At 36.6% G+C, this 15,870-nt stretch overlaps 1 protein-coding gene across 2 annotated transcripts in view; it reads right to left on the bottom strand.

The window, feature by feature from the left end:
- Positions 1-9,417, bottom strand: part of ABCC9 (ATP binding cassette subfamily C member 9) — a 106,721-nt gene extending 97,304 nt beyond the window's left edge. For both annotated transcript variants that reach the window (XM_081061438.1, XM_081061439.1), the window contains exons 1-5: positions 9,041-9,417; positions 8,587-8,701; positions 6,157-6,217; positions 5,578-5,739; positions 2,091-2,232 (exon numbers count right to left, since the gene is read on the bottom strand). In XM_081061438.1, the coding sequence (XP_080917564.1) occupies positions 2,091-2,232; positions 5,578-5,719 (284 nt within the window). In that variant the 5' untranslated portion in view covers positions 5,720-5,739; positions 6,157-6,217; positions 8,587-8,701; positions 9,041-9,417. The remainder of the gene's footprint in view (positions 1-2,090; positions 2,233-5,577; positions 5,740-6,156; positions 6,218-8,586; positions 8,702-9,040) is intronic.
- Between the last annotated feature and the right edge of the window lie 6,453 nt (positions 9,418-15,870).

Raw genomic sequence — 15,870 nt, forward strand, 5'->3', positions numbered from 1 at the left:
CCAATCAGAAAACTCAATAAATTTTTTCTCCTACAAAGAATATATACTATTGTCTAACACTCGTTAAATACTTATAAAACAATCAAATATTTTATTATAATAAAAATGTTAATAAATTCCAAAAGGTAATTCAACAAATTACATGTCCTAATAACATACCTATCAAATTAGACTAAAGAGCTAACTGAAAATGATTCCTACTAGAGTATCTAAACCAGAATCACAAATTATTTAGGCAAAAATAAAAAAGAGAACACATTACAAATACCTGTGCAAAACAGATAAGGATGTTTTAAAAGAAAAATTAATCACTTTAATATTTGTATTACAATAAAAGAAAATCAATTATTCATTTAGGAAGGTCTTTGCATTGTTTTGCTAATTACAATGAGCACTAGTGGTATTTTAAGTAAAAAATAGTTAATAAATTTTTTGTTAAAAAAAAAAAGAAAGAAGGAATGAATGATCAGCAGCATCAAATGTTATAACTGTGTTAAGAAGGAAAAGTTATTCACTAAGTTCTCATTAACATTCATTGAGATTCTTGTAGAAGCAGTTTCCAGAATAGGACAAGGCACTGAGAAATCAGACTAAATCTTTGGGTTCAGAAGTAACTGGAAGATGACTTTTGAGAGGCTTACATAAAAAGGGTAATGGGAAGAATGGGAGGGGGTAATGCAAGATCATGGGTGTACTTCAGCTTGTTTTTAGCAAGGGTCTCTTGTATGACAATCACAATAAAACAAGGTTCTGCCATTAGCACATGCCCTCATCACTATTAGTTCAGCCTCTATTCTAAATCTCTGACTGAAACTACACATCAATCATGAGGCTAAAAAGGCAGAGTCATCCTTGCCTACATGATGTCAAATTTTTAGGAAGTATTGGACTGATCAATCTTCCACGTTGTACATAAACACAGAAACATAAGGAGTCCACCTATATACTAAGGGAATAAAAATGATGACTACAATTGGCTATGCTAATACAATATGCCAAACATGCCAACACAAACATGCCACAATAACACAAATATGCCAAAGAATTTTAAACAAGTATCAATCAGATAATAACCCAATTAAGCTTCTAAATGCTTTGAGGCATGGCATACCTTAGAGTCTCTGACTTTTCTTTTTATCAGAAACTAAGATGTGCACATGCTTGTATATGCAAAGAACTCCCATAAAACATTACAAAATAGTTGGTTCCATGACAAAAGCTTGGAAGTTTCATTTCTTGTTAATTGAAAGAGCAAAACATAAACAGATGTCAAGGGAAGTTCTTATTAGATAAGAGGAAAATAATTTTTGGAGTTTTCTTTTTTAAAAACTTTACAGGACTTTTCATATCAACTCTTCAAAGAAAGGTGTACTATTTAGCACAATTTCACAATCAAAATTTTCCTGTTACTTGAGTTTATTTTCTGTTACTATGTGATGAAAATATTTTGCCTACCTTATTTTTAAGTTTATGAAAAGAATTCATTATATTCTACCTGCCTAATGCAAACTTATTTTATAAAAAATGACAAAATGCTGTCAAAAGTCAGGGTTTTATAACAAACCCTGATTTTAAAAAAATGTTGTGCTCTGCCTCAATTTGTAGCTATATTATTACTGGTTCTCAGGCTTATTTAATGCCCTCCTCATCTATTTTTGCTTCTTTACAAAATAAATAAAACATCTGAGAACTGGTTATATATTTATATATACATATGCAGTTATTAGAGCTATATGTTCATATGAACAATCTTGCTATTCATGCCTATTTTGAAGATAAGATAAATATCAAAGGTTTAAAGGACAAAACTTTCTCCCAGGGCTACACAGATGAAGGGGCAAAGAAATAGACAATACATCAATGAGCACAAGTCACAGATATCCAAACTTCTGTTACCAGAGAAATTACGTAGCAACACAAAAATATGGGCAACATGCACGATCATCATATAAAATGGATGGCAGCTATTGTTCCTAATAAGCTGTGACCGGAATGTTAAGCCTGACTTGGTGGGCTCTTAGCTACTACCCATGTCAATACACTCACTATTATGTATAGTGCCATCAAATTAACCAAGTCGAGTCACTTACGAATCTAAAACTATGCCTTCTGCTATTTCACAAACATGCACAAATAGGAGAGCAAATGTAAGAATCCATCTTAGGTTATGTCCAGGAAAGTGAAGCCACGTGTTGTGATGAATTTGTACTTTTGAGCTTTGACTTCCCCACCCTGAAAAAAAAGAGAAAAAAGTAAAGAGATAAACAAAGGGATCAATTATAATCATGGAAATAATTTACACTGAAATGCTTTGGAGGGTTCATGAAACCTTAGTGCTTTCTAAGATAGCAGTAGAAATCCTAGTCTATTCTTATTGTTAAAAAAATTTTTTTTTCAACTTATTTTTACAAGATTGCCTAGGTTAAACATTAACATGTATTGCATTGTTCAGGAATAACACCAACTCTGAGTGACAACATGATTATTTCATGCTAATCAGAGCTCTTCCTGACACATGGCTGATTCATTCAAAAAGAAAACATTAATGATGATATTAATAAAAACAATTTGGTGTCTAAAATCTTTCAAAACATGGGATGTGTGGAGGAGGTAACAAAAAACACCATATTTGGTGATGGACTCATTAGTTGAGTCAACTCTTAATCACATGCATATCATATAACAAAAATGATAACTTATGAAGGGGCCAGTACTATTCAACAGTGGTAGTGACAGGATTTCTCAGAGAAATCTAAGATTTGGTCATTGATGACCTTTAAAGCAGGTTCAACATTATAAGTTCACCTTTAGCTCATCACTGAAGAAAAAAATTCAAGATTATATTTTAGTAAAATTTTGATGGTTTCTCCTCAAAAGACCGTCAGAGTAGTGCCAACTCATACACGGTGTACTAGGAAAGGACTCCACTTTGTTTCCTTTAGTCACCCTTTTTTTCTCATTCTTTTAATATAGAGAAGTTCCACATACTTCAAGAATGAAGGTAGGTTTGTGTCTGAAGTATTGCAGGAAGGAATTTCTGTGTGGACAAAAGGGATCCCTGAAGCATTCTTTAAAAAGAAAATTACTCATGTCTTAGTTGTCCCCAAAGGAATTTCATTCTTGGAACATTAGTTATATTTAACATATTGTGCTAGAATTTATGCTATAAACTTTTACAGGCAAGCCCTGTGTCTTTTTTGCAACATTATAATTTTCCTTATACCTGATACTTCTTTGAGATTTATTTATGAACTCTCATTAACTCAAGAAGCCAATGCTAGAGATGAATAGTCTCACGTTTTCTCCATTTCCTTTTGACAATGTTCACTCCAATTCTACTTGATTCAAATACCCTTTTCCCAACCTTTGTGTTTGATGCTAGAGATGCAAACAGGATGGAATGTCATGGTCATTGCTCTCAAGAAGTTAATTGGAAGTCAAAAATGAATTATTAATTGTTGAATTGCAATTTAAAAAATGGATGTTCTACTTTTGGTCAAAGGGCATTCTTAATGTCCTACAAATAATACCATATATATGACCAGTGTTTCCATAAATGGCCACTGTAATCCCAATATATTTAATGTTTACATTTGTTTAACATGAATAACTATGTGCCAAGAGTATGTTGGCCTCTGCATGATATGATATGACATGTAACAGAAATTATGTGATCACTGTTAGAATGCCAGCCACTCAATTAATATTTGTTAAATGAATAAATAAAAGCATACAAATTAACTTTAAACCTTCCTTTAAAGCAGATCATTAAATTATGCTAGCCTCCTTGAGAAAATCAGATAATTTTTTCATTTATTTTTATGAACAAAATCATACTATTAATCATAGTAAACACCAAATTTAAAATAGTGGTTACTGTGGAGGGATAGGAATGTAGAATGTGGGAAGAGTAACAGAATCATGAAATGGTACAGAGGGATTTGCTCATATTCTTATTGTTAGATTCCAAAAAATGAGTAGGGTAGGTTCAATAAATGTTTATTATAATAGTCTCTGTCTTTTTATATATGTATATATATAAACTGTAAAATAATAGGGAAAACTGTGTTTTTAACTCTTTTCCAAATATTTCGCACATGTATTCTTCCTACCTGAAACACATCCCATCACTCGTACTTTAAGGTGCATGCTCTGTATCTTTAAAGTCTCCCACATATCATTCTCTATGCAATCTTCCCCACAGTTCTAGCAGGTCAGTTCCCAGGATAACTTGTTCCTATATCTGTAGTTAGGCTAACAATGTGATATACAGTAGACTTCCCTTATCCTCGGGGGACACGTTCCAAGACCCCCAGTGGATGCCTAAAACTGCAGATATTACCAAACCCTAAATATACTATTTTTTTTATATACATACATACATACATACCTGCGATAAAGTTTAATACGTAAATTAGGTAAAATAAGAGTTTAACAACAATAACTAATAATAAAATAGAACAATTTTAACAATACACTATAATAAAAGTTATGTGAATGTGGTTTTTCTCTTTCTCTCTCTCGAAGTATCTCATTATACTGTATTCACTGTTCCACTTACAGGAAGCACTTTATGACGTCGCTTTAGCGTGTCTGAATTGCCAGCACCACTACTCTTGCACTTTGAGGCCATTACTATGTAAAATAAAGGTGACTTGAACACAAACACTGTGATACCACGACAGTCAATCTGATAACCCAGGTGGCTCCTAAGTAACTATGGGTGCGTAGCATGTACATTGTGGAAGCACTGGACAAAGGGATGATTCATGTCCCCAGTGGGACAAAGCAGGACAGCATGAGATTTCATCATGCTACTTAGAACAACATGTGATTTAAAACTTACGGATTGTTTATTTCTGGAATTTTCCATTTAGTATTTTCTGACTGCAGTTGACTGTGGGTAAATGAAACCATGGATAAGGGGGGACTACTGTAGTCACTTCTCTTAACTTTGGGCACATCTGTTTCGTTAGACTATTCCAGTGAATAGTCCAGGCAAGTACTGTGTTTTACCCATTTTCCATTCTCTTTATCTAGCACAAAGCAAGTGCTCAACAAACGCTTTAGATCTGTCTCATGTAATTTTCTTTTCCCTCTTTTTAAAAAATTGCTGCTGATACTGGAAGTCCATATCTAAGACAGCATGTGACTTCTATTTTACCTACAGAATACCATATGCCAAAAATATAAATAACTGGAAAACACAAAATACTCGCTTGTTCTTTTCTCACAGAGTTATATATTAGTTTTCATGTTGGAAAAATTAGTCAACATTATACCAAATTTCAGCCATTAGGAAGCCTGTTTTAAGACTCATAGAAATAGAAACCAAAGGCATGGTTACCAAAAGGGAAAGAGTGGGGGACTGTGTGAAAAGGGGAAGGAGAATACAGTCAATAATATTGTGAAAGTTTGCACGGTAATAGATGATTACTAGAATTAGTAGAGTGATCAGATTGTAAGGTATAAAAATGTCGAATTCCTATATTGTACACCAGAACTAATATAACCAATATAAAAAGAAGACTGCTCGTAAACATTAGGCAATATAATATAGGGCAGTAGATTACTTACCAATAAACAATATTGGAAAAGTGATAAACAACAGGAAGACATGGGGAACCAGGTTGAGGGCATCCACAAAGCAGGGATTTTGTAATACACCATTGCAGATATCATATGAAGAAATGTTGTTACCACAAAATGAAAGGCTCATTTCTTCTTATATGGTTTATTCTAAAATGAAGAGACAAATGGAACAGCCTCTTAGAACTAAATGCTCTTTCATCAAATTATAGCCTTAAAAAGGTGTTACTTTAAGTCCTCAGAACAACCACGCAATGTTGGTGGTGTTGTTCACAATTCACAGAGGAGGATACTGAGATTTAGATTGATTCAGGAACTTGTCTACCAATAGAGTGGCCAGCATCCACACCCACGTCTGTCTGACTGACTATAAACTAACTGTTTGTCCCACTGTATCACACAGTCTTCTATTTTTTTTTTCAAAGAAAATATCTATGCCTATTAAAATAAGAAAGAGCTTAAGATTTTAACCTCACTGGACTTTGTTTCTTTTCCATATTTCTGTCACCTTGCACTCTCAGTTAGATTATTAAAAGTTGGCAAAGATTTGAATAACTAAAGTAGTACCTGTTCTCTCTTCCCTTTCATTGATAATTGATTTAGCAATGCTCACGAACAATATTTTTTCCTAGAAAGAAAACAGAATGTTACACAGTAAAGATTGGCCAAAGTAGGTGAACTATTATTGGAAAAAAGCAAATTTTCAAGCAAAGGTTTTATAAAGCATTATAGAAATAGAACAATTAGTTAGAAAGCATACGTGTTTATAGTCTATAAAAGCTTATACAACGTTCCTCTCAGATATTATTTCTGGTAACTCTTTTTAAAAATAAATCATCGATGTTCTCTGGTGAGAATGTTTTTTATCTTTAAAAAGTCATTTTTTAATAAAAACTCAAGGTGAGGTTATATACTTGGAAAATCCTTACCAACTATTAAGATTCTAAGCTGGATAAAAGAATTAAAAAGGACTTGAGATTTTTTTTAATAACAGTGAAAAGGAAGTTATCAGTTCACAATTATATGTTAGATGTATTTCTGGTAAAAATAGAAAAAACAGAAACTGAAAAACAGTAGCTAGTAATAGAATTTGTAAGGCTACTTCCTTTACTTAGTAGATGATAAAAATAAATTTTAAGCCCACTCTAAATTGAAAGACATGTGTAAATGGTTTATTTATTTTAGCTGGTTTCGTAATTTGGACAAAATATTACCATTTTGTCTAAAATTATAATATTCCAATTGGCCACACTTATAAACCTTGATATTTAATCATTATCATTGAGTCAGATGCTAAAAATATAATCTGAACTTGCAAAACATACACTTCATTAGCTCTAAGAATTGCTTCCCTAGTATTGAATCGATCCTGAAACCTACCAAATAAATACCATTTGGATAAATGTGCCTGACTGTGGAAAGAAAATATCAGAGAAGCACAACAACCTGAAAAAGTCAAAGAACATTTTCAGCCATGTACCTGATGTCTGGGATGCGAGGCCATTAATTAATTTATTGATGTAAAACAGAAGCATATACAATTACCTAATCACACTAAGGTTCACACTTCAAATTGGTAAAGCAAAAACTTTAGAAAGATTTCTTCCTTCTACCATAATTTCTAACCTCACATTTCCCCCTGGTTCCCAACCTGTTCCCTGTCTCTCATCACATCTCTCCTTTTGCTTTTTCCTTTCCCTGGTCTTTCATCCCCTTCCTCTTGACCCTTAGCCTCCTTCTCCAACATCCAGTGTGTAGGTGGCACATTCTAACAGCCAGCCCATAGTACAACCCAACACGGATAAAAAAAAGAAGTAAATTTACTGTGGATATGCTGAAAATTATTGTTTACCTGAGGCATTTTTATTCAATCAGGATTTTTAACTAATTCTTAAATCTCCAATTTTCATTCACTGTTTCCCTCCCAGACCCCAGGTTAAGTTGTGCTGTTGCTGGCTAAACTCTGTCACGTGACATCCTTCAGCCCCCGCCCCTTCTGGATCCTGCTAGTTCAGCTAAGCACTGACAGAGGCCCCAGCATCAAGGAGGAGAAAGAGGGAGGAGGGACCAGATAGGAAGACATGACATTTTTCTCCCCACCAGCATAAACCCAAGGAAAGATGTTCAAGTGCTTAATGACAGCCAATAGTGTTGGAGAACTGGACTGAATAAACTGTAAAGACAAACATCAAAAGCAAATTTTTTATCATAGGGATGGTCTGTAGAGCAAAAAACAGAAAGAAAATACACTTTGGTGACCAAACTTCGGATTTCATGGCAAGGTTACTACTCTCAGTATTCTTATTCTTTGAAATGCATTGTATGAAGAACTCACTCAGGAGTTATAAAACTTGGATTTAGTTGATGAATATAAGGTAAAATGAAAACTAGTACTTCTGTCCTGTTCACCCAGCAGAAAGTGTCAGTTCTAATGCAGTAGCAATCCCTGAGAATTTAACATGCTGGAAACACCTAAAGAAAACATACTAAAAGTAACATTAAAGCTTTCATTCTTACGTACACAGTAACTCATATTTCAGTTATTCAGAGATTAACCAAATTATATTATGATAAAGAAACATGACATTTTAAAGAATTTACTTAGTACTTTATCATTATCTAGGGCATTTTCAGGATCAGATCACTTATGAAAACAAATATAATAACTTCGTTAAGTTATTTAGCCGATGGTTTATAAAATATGAACTGAAAGATGTCTGTCTGGTTATCTATTTACCTATCTATCTGTCTGTCAATCTATCTATCTATCATCTATCTATCTATCTATAAATGACAGATCCAAGTAGGAAAATCACTAGCAAAAATGACCACTGACTTCTGATCCAGTGCCTAATCTGAATGCTCCCAATGAAGTTCTATCGCATACCAAATGTTGGAACTACTCAGCAGATAAAATTCTTTAGACCGACACTCCGATGGGATATTTTTGTTTTGTTTTTAAATCCAAACTGAACAAACAAAGCAACAAATAAATACCTTGGGCAATCGCTTGAAGCTGCTTCAAATCCCTACTGGTGCACTTGCTCTACCTTCAAAACACCGGCTTCCTACAATGTGTTAAGTGTACGTTTCAAACCGAGAAGCAGAACTCCTAAAAAGCAGAGTGACAAAAATTAAGCATATAGAAGGCTATTTTACGAACACTACAGGAAACATCTAAAAGAAAAAAAGATAGTAATAACTCCTTGCACTATCTACAGTTGGTTTAAGTAGGAGCCGGCAGAATTTTGTAAGGAAAGCTGGAAATCTGATCCCCACGCCCTCTCATCTCCAGCTGGGGCCCGGTCCCTTAATCCTAGAAATAGCCACTGTGAAGGCAAACCGCTGCGACAGTGAGCGGGCGCCTTTTGGGTGCCGAAATGTTAGATCCAAATAGACAGCTTACAGTTATTCTTAAAAATTTCATATGATATTGATGTAAAACACTTACTCCGAAGGCAGAGATTTCCTCCCCTAGCCGAAGGACGCAGGGCGCCGGAGTGGATTATTTTTAGGGTAGTGGGAGATCAGCTGCTGCCTCCTATCGAGTTTCTAAATTGCACAAACTGCTCTGGTGCTCTGGGCTGGGGCGGACGCGGCGACTCCGAGGCAGGAAACTGGGCAGAAGCCCCGAGCGCAGCAGCGCCTGGGACTGGAGACCCTCCCCACCCCCGCTCGGCCCAGCTTTCCGCACCGGAGCGGCCAACTTGGGGAGCGCAGCGCAAAGGTTTTATAAACACCAGTGATATGCGTCCCCGAAACTTCGTTAGACACAGATACTTGCAATACAGGATTCAGTGATTCACCGGAGTCGGGATTTTAAACGTTAAAACACGCAAAGCACTCACTTGCACTTGTAATGTTTTTTTTTTTTTTTCCCCCGGGCTCTGCTGGAGACCTTTTATTAACCACATAAGGAAGCAGATTTGGGGATTTCACCACCTTTCCCCTGAGCGGACCCGGGAAACGCAGGGCTCAGTCCAGGCAGAGGAACCGGCTGCCGGGCTGTAACCGTGCCTAGGAATGTCTCACAGGAGCAGGGCAGACTCAAGCCGAACGAGTGCCCCAGCGGCCTGAGCGCTTGGTTACTCCTGGGGACGCGTGGCCGCGCTACCGCAGCCCGACCCTTACCCTGGCTCCTCCAAGTGGGACCTTGGCTCCTACGGCTGCACAAACAGTTCCCTCCACTCGTGCTCCCGACCAAAGAGATCATGTATTCTCAAGAAGATAACGTGTTTAAAACACACTCACCCCACAATAACTCCCCCCAGGGCGCAAGCTGTAAATTGTCTCAGACAACTTTAATTAACACTGGATTTTTCTCAAGGGCCAATGCTCAGGCAGCTTGAATCAGTGTTTTCAGCAAGTGTCCTAATCTGATAAAGGATGGTCCGGCAGGCGGGCGTGTGCATCTGTGGCTACACGCGCGACCCCCAAAGGGCACCGCTCCAGGACTGCGGGAACCAGGACTGGTTCTGGGACCTGAACCCCAAGCCCCGGCGGCCTCCCGGCCTCTCCCACTGTAGGCCGAGGCCAATTCCCGCCCTGCGCGCTCTGGGGGATTTCTCCATGGGCGCCTCACTCTGGGTTGTTGCTTCCCGGATGGGTGCGGGGCCTCGGCCAGAGACTGAAGCTTGAACCAGTGGCCGCTAGGGGTCTGCAGGGCCTCGTGGGGCGACACCCAGAGGGTGGCGACGACGCCCAGAGGCCTTTAAAAACTTAGCAACTGCACCCTAGAGCGGTTTGGCAGGCGCAGCGATGAAAGAGCATGCTTCAAGAATGGGATTCCGAGACACTAAGCGTGGAACCAAGGGAGACCCCGTGAACAAGCTGGAAAAGGGGACTAGAGGCTCTTCAGGGAATCTCGGGAGAGAGAACTGGAAATGGTGGGACGGAGGTGCAAATAATCCCCAAATATAGGCTCTGAGTGTGACTACACAAAATCAAGTTGACGTCGGGATTTTAAAAAATATGTTACCATTAAGATCATTTAGAATGATAGAGTCATGCTTATTGTACAAACTTTGGAAGTTAATGGGAAAGTATAAGGGAGACCAAAGAGCCCCCAAACCTGTAAAACTACTGGAAACATTTTGTTATATTTTAACAAAAACAAGTCACATAGTGCAGTAATTAAAAACATGGTCACGGGAGCTACTACCCTGCTGTCAAATCCTGCTATCCCACTTGTTAGCTCAGAGACTTTCTGGATGAGTAGTTTAATCCCTCTGTGTGTTTCCTCAAATATTCAAGGGACAAATTAAAAAAAAAAAATGCTTCATAGTTTTGATGTGAGGGTAAATGAGATAATCCCTTCAAAGGACTGAGAGAATGCCTGCCCCTTCAGTAAAAACTAATAGTACACTATGTTTACTTTTTTTCTATGCATATTTTATATTGTTGGCAATCACAAAATAATGTGTCTCCTCAGTAGTTTTTTAAACAATTATTTCCCAATGGTATTTTAAAATCCTTATTGAAATCATGTAAATGGCTGCATAGTATTCCATTGTGTGGCTATACCATAATTTTAAATTCATTTTCCCATTGTTAGGCATAGAATTGCCATGTTTTTCACAATCATATTTAATCCTATCATGAACTCTTCTTATGAAGTTTTTTGTAGCAGATAATTTCTTTAAGATACATTCTCTGAAAAGTAATTAGAGTCAAAAGTAGTACATATTTTTAAGGCTGTGAATACAGAATGCAAAATTACTTTCCTAAAAAGTTTGTACTAACTTTCCCCAAACTGTATGTGAACTTCTGTAACAAAGTGAAATTCTTGGTCTCTCTGATTCCATCTTGGGCAAGCCTGCTTTGTTCCCATAGCTTCTTGCATATAGACATGTTAATAATTTGAGGAATTCCACTTTTGGCTTGAGTTTTACAAAAACAGCCCCTTACCAGAAAGGACCTCTCCCAAGGAGGTAAAGGATGTATGTATTTCTTATCAAAGATTTTCAGGAACCTTCTGACTGGACTCACATCAACCAGGGTCAACAAACCAAGCATATTCTTCCTAGGACCCCTGCTGGAGCCTAGATGTCTGGGGTCCACAGTCAGTCACCTCTTGCCCCTCCCATTTCCCCCCTCCCTTGTTATAAAAGAAGCCTGAAATCTTAGTAAGAGAAGGATATTAATCATGTGTCATATGTATGACAAATATTTTTCTTGTTTGCCATTTTAAAAAATGATTGTGGTTCTACCTTTACAAAAAAAATAAACAATTGTTTACAGACATTTTACAAATGTATAAAGATTTATTAAAGCACTCATCCTGTGCTAGATCTCCTGCTGGCCACAGAGGTCAGTGATGAGTCAGACCTCTTGGATCTCTGCCTTCCTGATGATGCTTCCCGCTAAGGCAAATTTAGTGCTTTTTACAATTGCATTGTATTCTAATGCTTCAGTTAATAAACATTAACCTTTATTTATATTTGTTTAAAAGGATTTTAAAATTTGATTCTGGAACTGATTTTGGTATATGCCATGGGATGAGAACTTAAGTTAATATTTTGTTTCTTACACCAACATCATTTATTGAATAATCCTTTTCTTCTGCCCTGATGTGTAATACCACCTTTTTCATATACATATAACGCTTTTATACTAAGATTTGTGTCTGGGCTACCTATTCTGTTCAATTGATCTGTTTTTATTTTTTGTTATTACTATGATCAGATGCATTTAATTATTATAGCTTCAAAGTATATTTTAACTCTGGTAGTGTCAGTCATCTTTTTGCTTTTTACAAACTTTTCTCAGCTATTCCCTTTTGGGAATTTTTTTGGAATTTTATTAAATCTAGTAAGTAATTTATAAAGACATATTATATTTTTAGTGTATCGTCTTTCCATCCAGAAACACGGTTTCTCATTTATTTGTCTTCTTTTTAGTTCAATGTATTTTTTTTCTTTATAAGTCTGTACATTTTGTCTGTATATTTTGTATTTATAAGTCTGTTTCTGTATAAGTCTTTTCTTTATAAGTCTGTACATTTTGTATAATGATTGATCATACAAATTTCATATTTTTGTTTTCATATGTTGTACTGCTATTAAGAATGCACTAGTTGTTTTTATTTTTTAGCAGGTTATATATTTATTTTATATTCAGCCATTCACTAAGTTTTCTCAATAATCCCAGTATTGTTTTATTATGTTATGCCACAAAGGAAAACTAATGCACTTCTTTTGTGAAGTACCTGTTCACATTTTTGCCCATTTTGCTTTGACTTGCTTACCTCATTACTGAGTCGTAACTTTTAAAAACATATTTTAGATATGTCATTTGACTGCTATATGTAGTCAAAATATTTTCTGCCAGTTCATGGCTTGCTTTTTCATTTTTTAAGGGTGTTTTTTAAAAAATGTTTTCATTTTGATCAAGTCTAATTATCAATTTTTGTTTCTTTGTTTAATAGTTAAGGCTTTGACTTCTTTCTCTAAGAAATCTTTGCCTACCTGTCTTTGTCTATTCTGGCTACTGTAACAAAATACCACAAATTAGATAATTTATAGACAATAGAAATTTATTTCCCACAGTTCTACAGGCTCAAAGTTCGAGATCAGGGTGCCAGTATGGTAAGGCAAGGACCCTCTTCTGGGTCACAGCTTTCTTTTTGTGTCCTCACAGGGCAGAATGGGCTAGGGATCTCTCTACAGTCTTTCATAAGGGCACTAATCCCATTCATAAGGACTCCACTCCCATGACCTAATCACCTCCCAAAAGCCTCACCGACTAATACCAGTACCTTTGGGGGTTAGGATTTCAACCTATGGATTTTGGGGGGGACACAAACACAAACAGACCATAGCACAAACCTAAAACCGTTTTTTCCTACATCTGATAGAAATATGAAATATTGGCACAGCTTTTGTATTCGGGTCTAGGATCTACTTTGGATTTAACTTTGTGTATGAGATAGAAGTTGAGGTTTGAGGAAGGATTGGGAAAGTTGTTTGTTTGTTTGTCTATTTTGGCAATGTCTTTATTCAGCTTTGATATCAGGATTTTGTTGGCCTCATAAAATAAATTTGGAAGTATTGCTTCCCCTCTGTTTTCTGGTGGGGAAAATGGTAAGATCATTATTTTCCCACAAATTTTTGATAGAATTCAAAGTTGAAGCCATGTGTGCTTGGAATTTTCTTTGTAAATGGCTGTTATTTAAGAACTTAATGTCTTTGCTAGATATAGGGGTACACAAATTTTGTTTGCTATTTCTTCTCGTGTTAGTTTAGATAACCTGTGCTTTTTAAGGAATTTAATCTAATATGTAAGTGCCTTGGCACACAGTTGTTTATAATATTTCCTTAGTATCCTTTTGATGTCTATAGGATTTTTATTGATATCCCCTCTTTCATTATTGATATTGGTAGTTTGCACCGTCTCTTTGTGTTTTATTGATCAGCATGGGTAGAGATTCAATTTTATTTAGCTTAAAAAATAATTTTGGTGTCATTGACTTTGTATTGTCTAATTTTCTTTCAAATTTCTTCTTTGACTCATTGTTTATAAATAAATCTTTTAGTGTCAAATATTTGGAGATTATCCAGATATCTTTGTTAAAAGTAGGATTTATTTAGGTAAAATTTACATACTGCAAATTCTAACATGTAAAGTTTACAGTTCTATGAATTTTGACAAATCTGTACTGCCGTGTGACTAACACCACAGCCAAGATGTAGAATATTTTCATCACCAGCTAAAGTTGGGAAGAAGGAGTCTCAGAAAGTCTCCCAAACAGTAAGAACAGCATGTGCAGAAGCACAATAGCTGATAAGACCTCTTATGGTTGGGGAACTCGAAGCAGCTGAATGTGGCATAATAAAGATACAGTGAGCTGGAAAGATTGCTAGAGGCTGGCTTGGGAGGAGGCTGTACTTCAAGCTAAACAATGTGGAGCTTTCTAAGCAACTAGTGAGGGTCTATGATCAGATCCCTATGTTAAAAAGATCTCTCTGTAGACAATGTTGAAGATAGATCGGTGGGGTTGAGGATGGAAACAGGGATGCAATAGAGAAAGCTTTCATAGTATTCCAGGTGACAGATGGTGAGGACCTAAACTATCACAGCCACAGTGGCACAGGGCACAGAAGATCCTTTCAGAAGCATAACTGCACCAGGCACTTCCTTAATTGCCAAATGCTGCAGCCTCTTTTAGTCTTATTCCTGCCTGGCTTCTCTCTGTCTCTTTGACACTCTTAAGTCTTCCTTTTTGGAAGTTTGTGTCCTTTGTTTTAACACATCAAACTTTTCCTTTCTAATAGTTTACCTTTCCTCAGTCCCCTACAGTGACTCCTCTTTTACTGCTTACTCCCTAAATTTGGTTTCCACTCTAGGCTCTCTTCCTTTACCACCTTCTATACCTTTTAGAAGAGATCTTATTCATCCTCATGGCTCTAGCCAATAGGGTTGGAATGGTAAAAAAGTATAGATTCTCCTGAAAGTTTTGTTACTACCTGCTGTGTGACCTCAGTCTCTCCCTAGGTAACTGAATCTGATTGATAGAAACAGAGAAAGAAGAGAAGATCTGCAGAGAGGAGACTGCAGACAGAAAAGAGTCTGGATGGTTTGAGGGACCCTTAATTTAAACTAACAGCATACTTCTCGGATTCCTTAAGCTGTCCCAGGATCCCTGTTAATTCCTCATTTTGCTTAAGCTAACCAGAGAGGGACTCTACTATCTGTGATGGGAAGAAAAGGTCTTAAAATACCTTAAACTCACTATGTCTGTAACTGAACTTACTGTTCCCACCACCCCACACTCCTTCCTCTGATTTCCTGTGTCTGTTCATGTTGCCATGCCCCTTATACTCATACAATTTTGACACCTCTGAATCAGCTCTCCAGTACGCACATTCGATAGATTGTGAATGACTGTCATGTTTACCTCATAAGCTGCTTATCACTTCTCTCTTCTTCTCCATCCTACTGCTACTGCCTTGCTTCACATGCTTATTGTCTCTTGCTAAGACTATTTTGATACCTACCTCCAAACTGGTATTTCTGTGAATGAACTATCCTCCTCCATCTCTGTGCCACTATTTCTAGACATATCCTTGTAAATACCGATCTGATCCTCCCCAATCTCTCAAAGTGTGGTCTACCAATGACCTGCACCAGAATCTGCCTATGTTTTTGTTAAAAATGCAGACTCCTGGGCCCAACTCTGCCCAGACCTACTGAATCAGGAGAAGGGTTCTTCCAATGAGAAATCAGCAGATTTTTACAAATATCCTAGGTAATTCTTAACACTTTTAAATTTCAAGCAAGAAT

Source organism: Rhinolophus hipposideros (genome assembly GCF_964194185.1).
Source record: "Rhinolophus hipposideros genome assembly, chromosome: 9".
In the NCBI taxonomy this organism is placed as follows: domain Eukaryota; kingdom Metazoa; phylum Chordata; class Mammalia; order Chiroptera; family Rhinolophidae; genus Rhinolophus; species Rhinolophus hipposideros.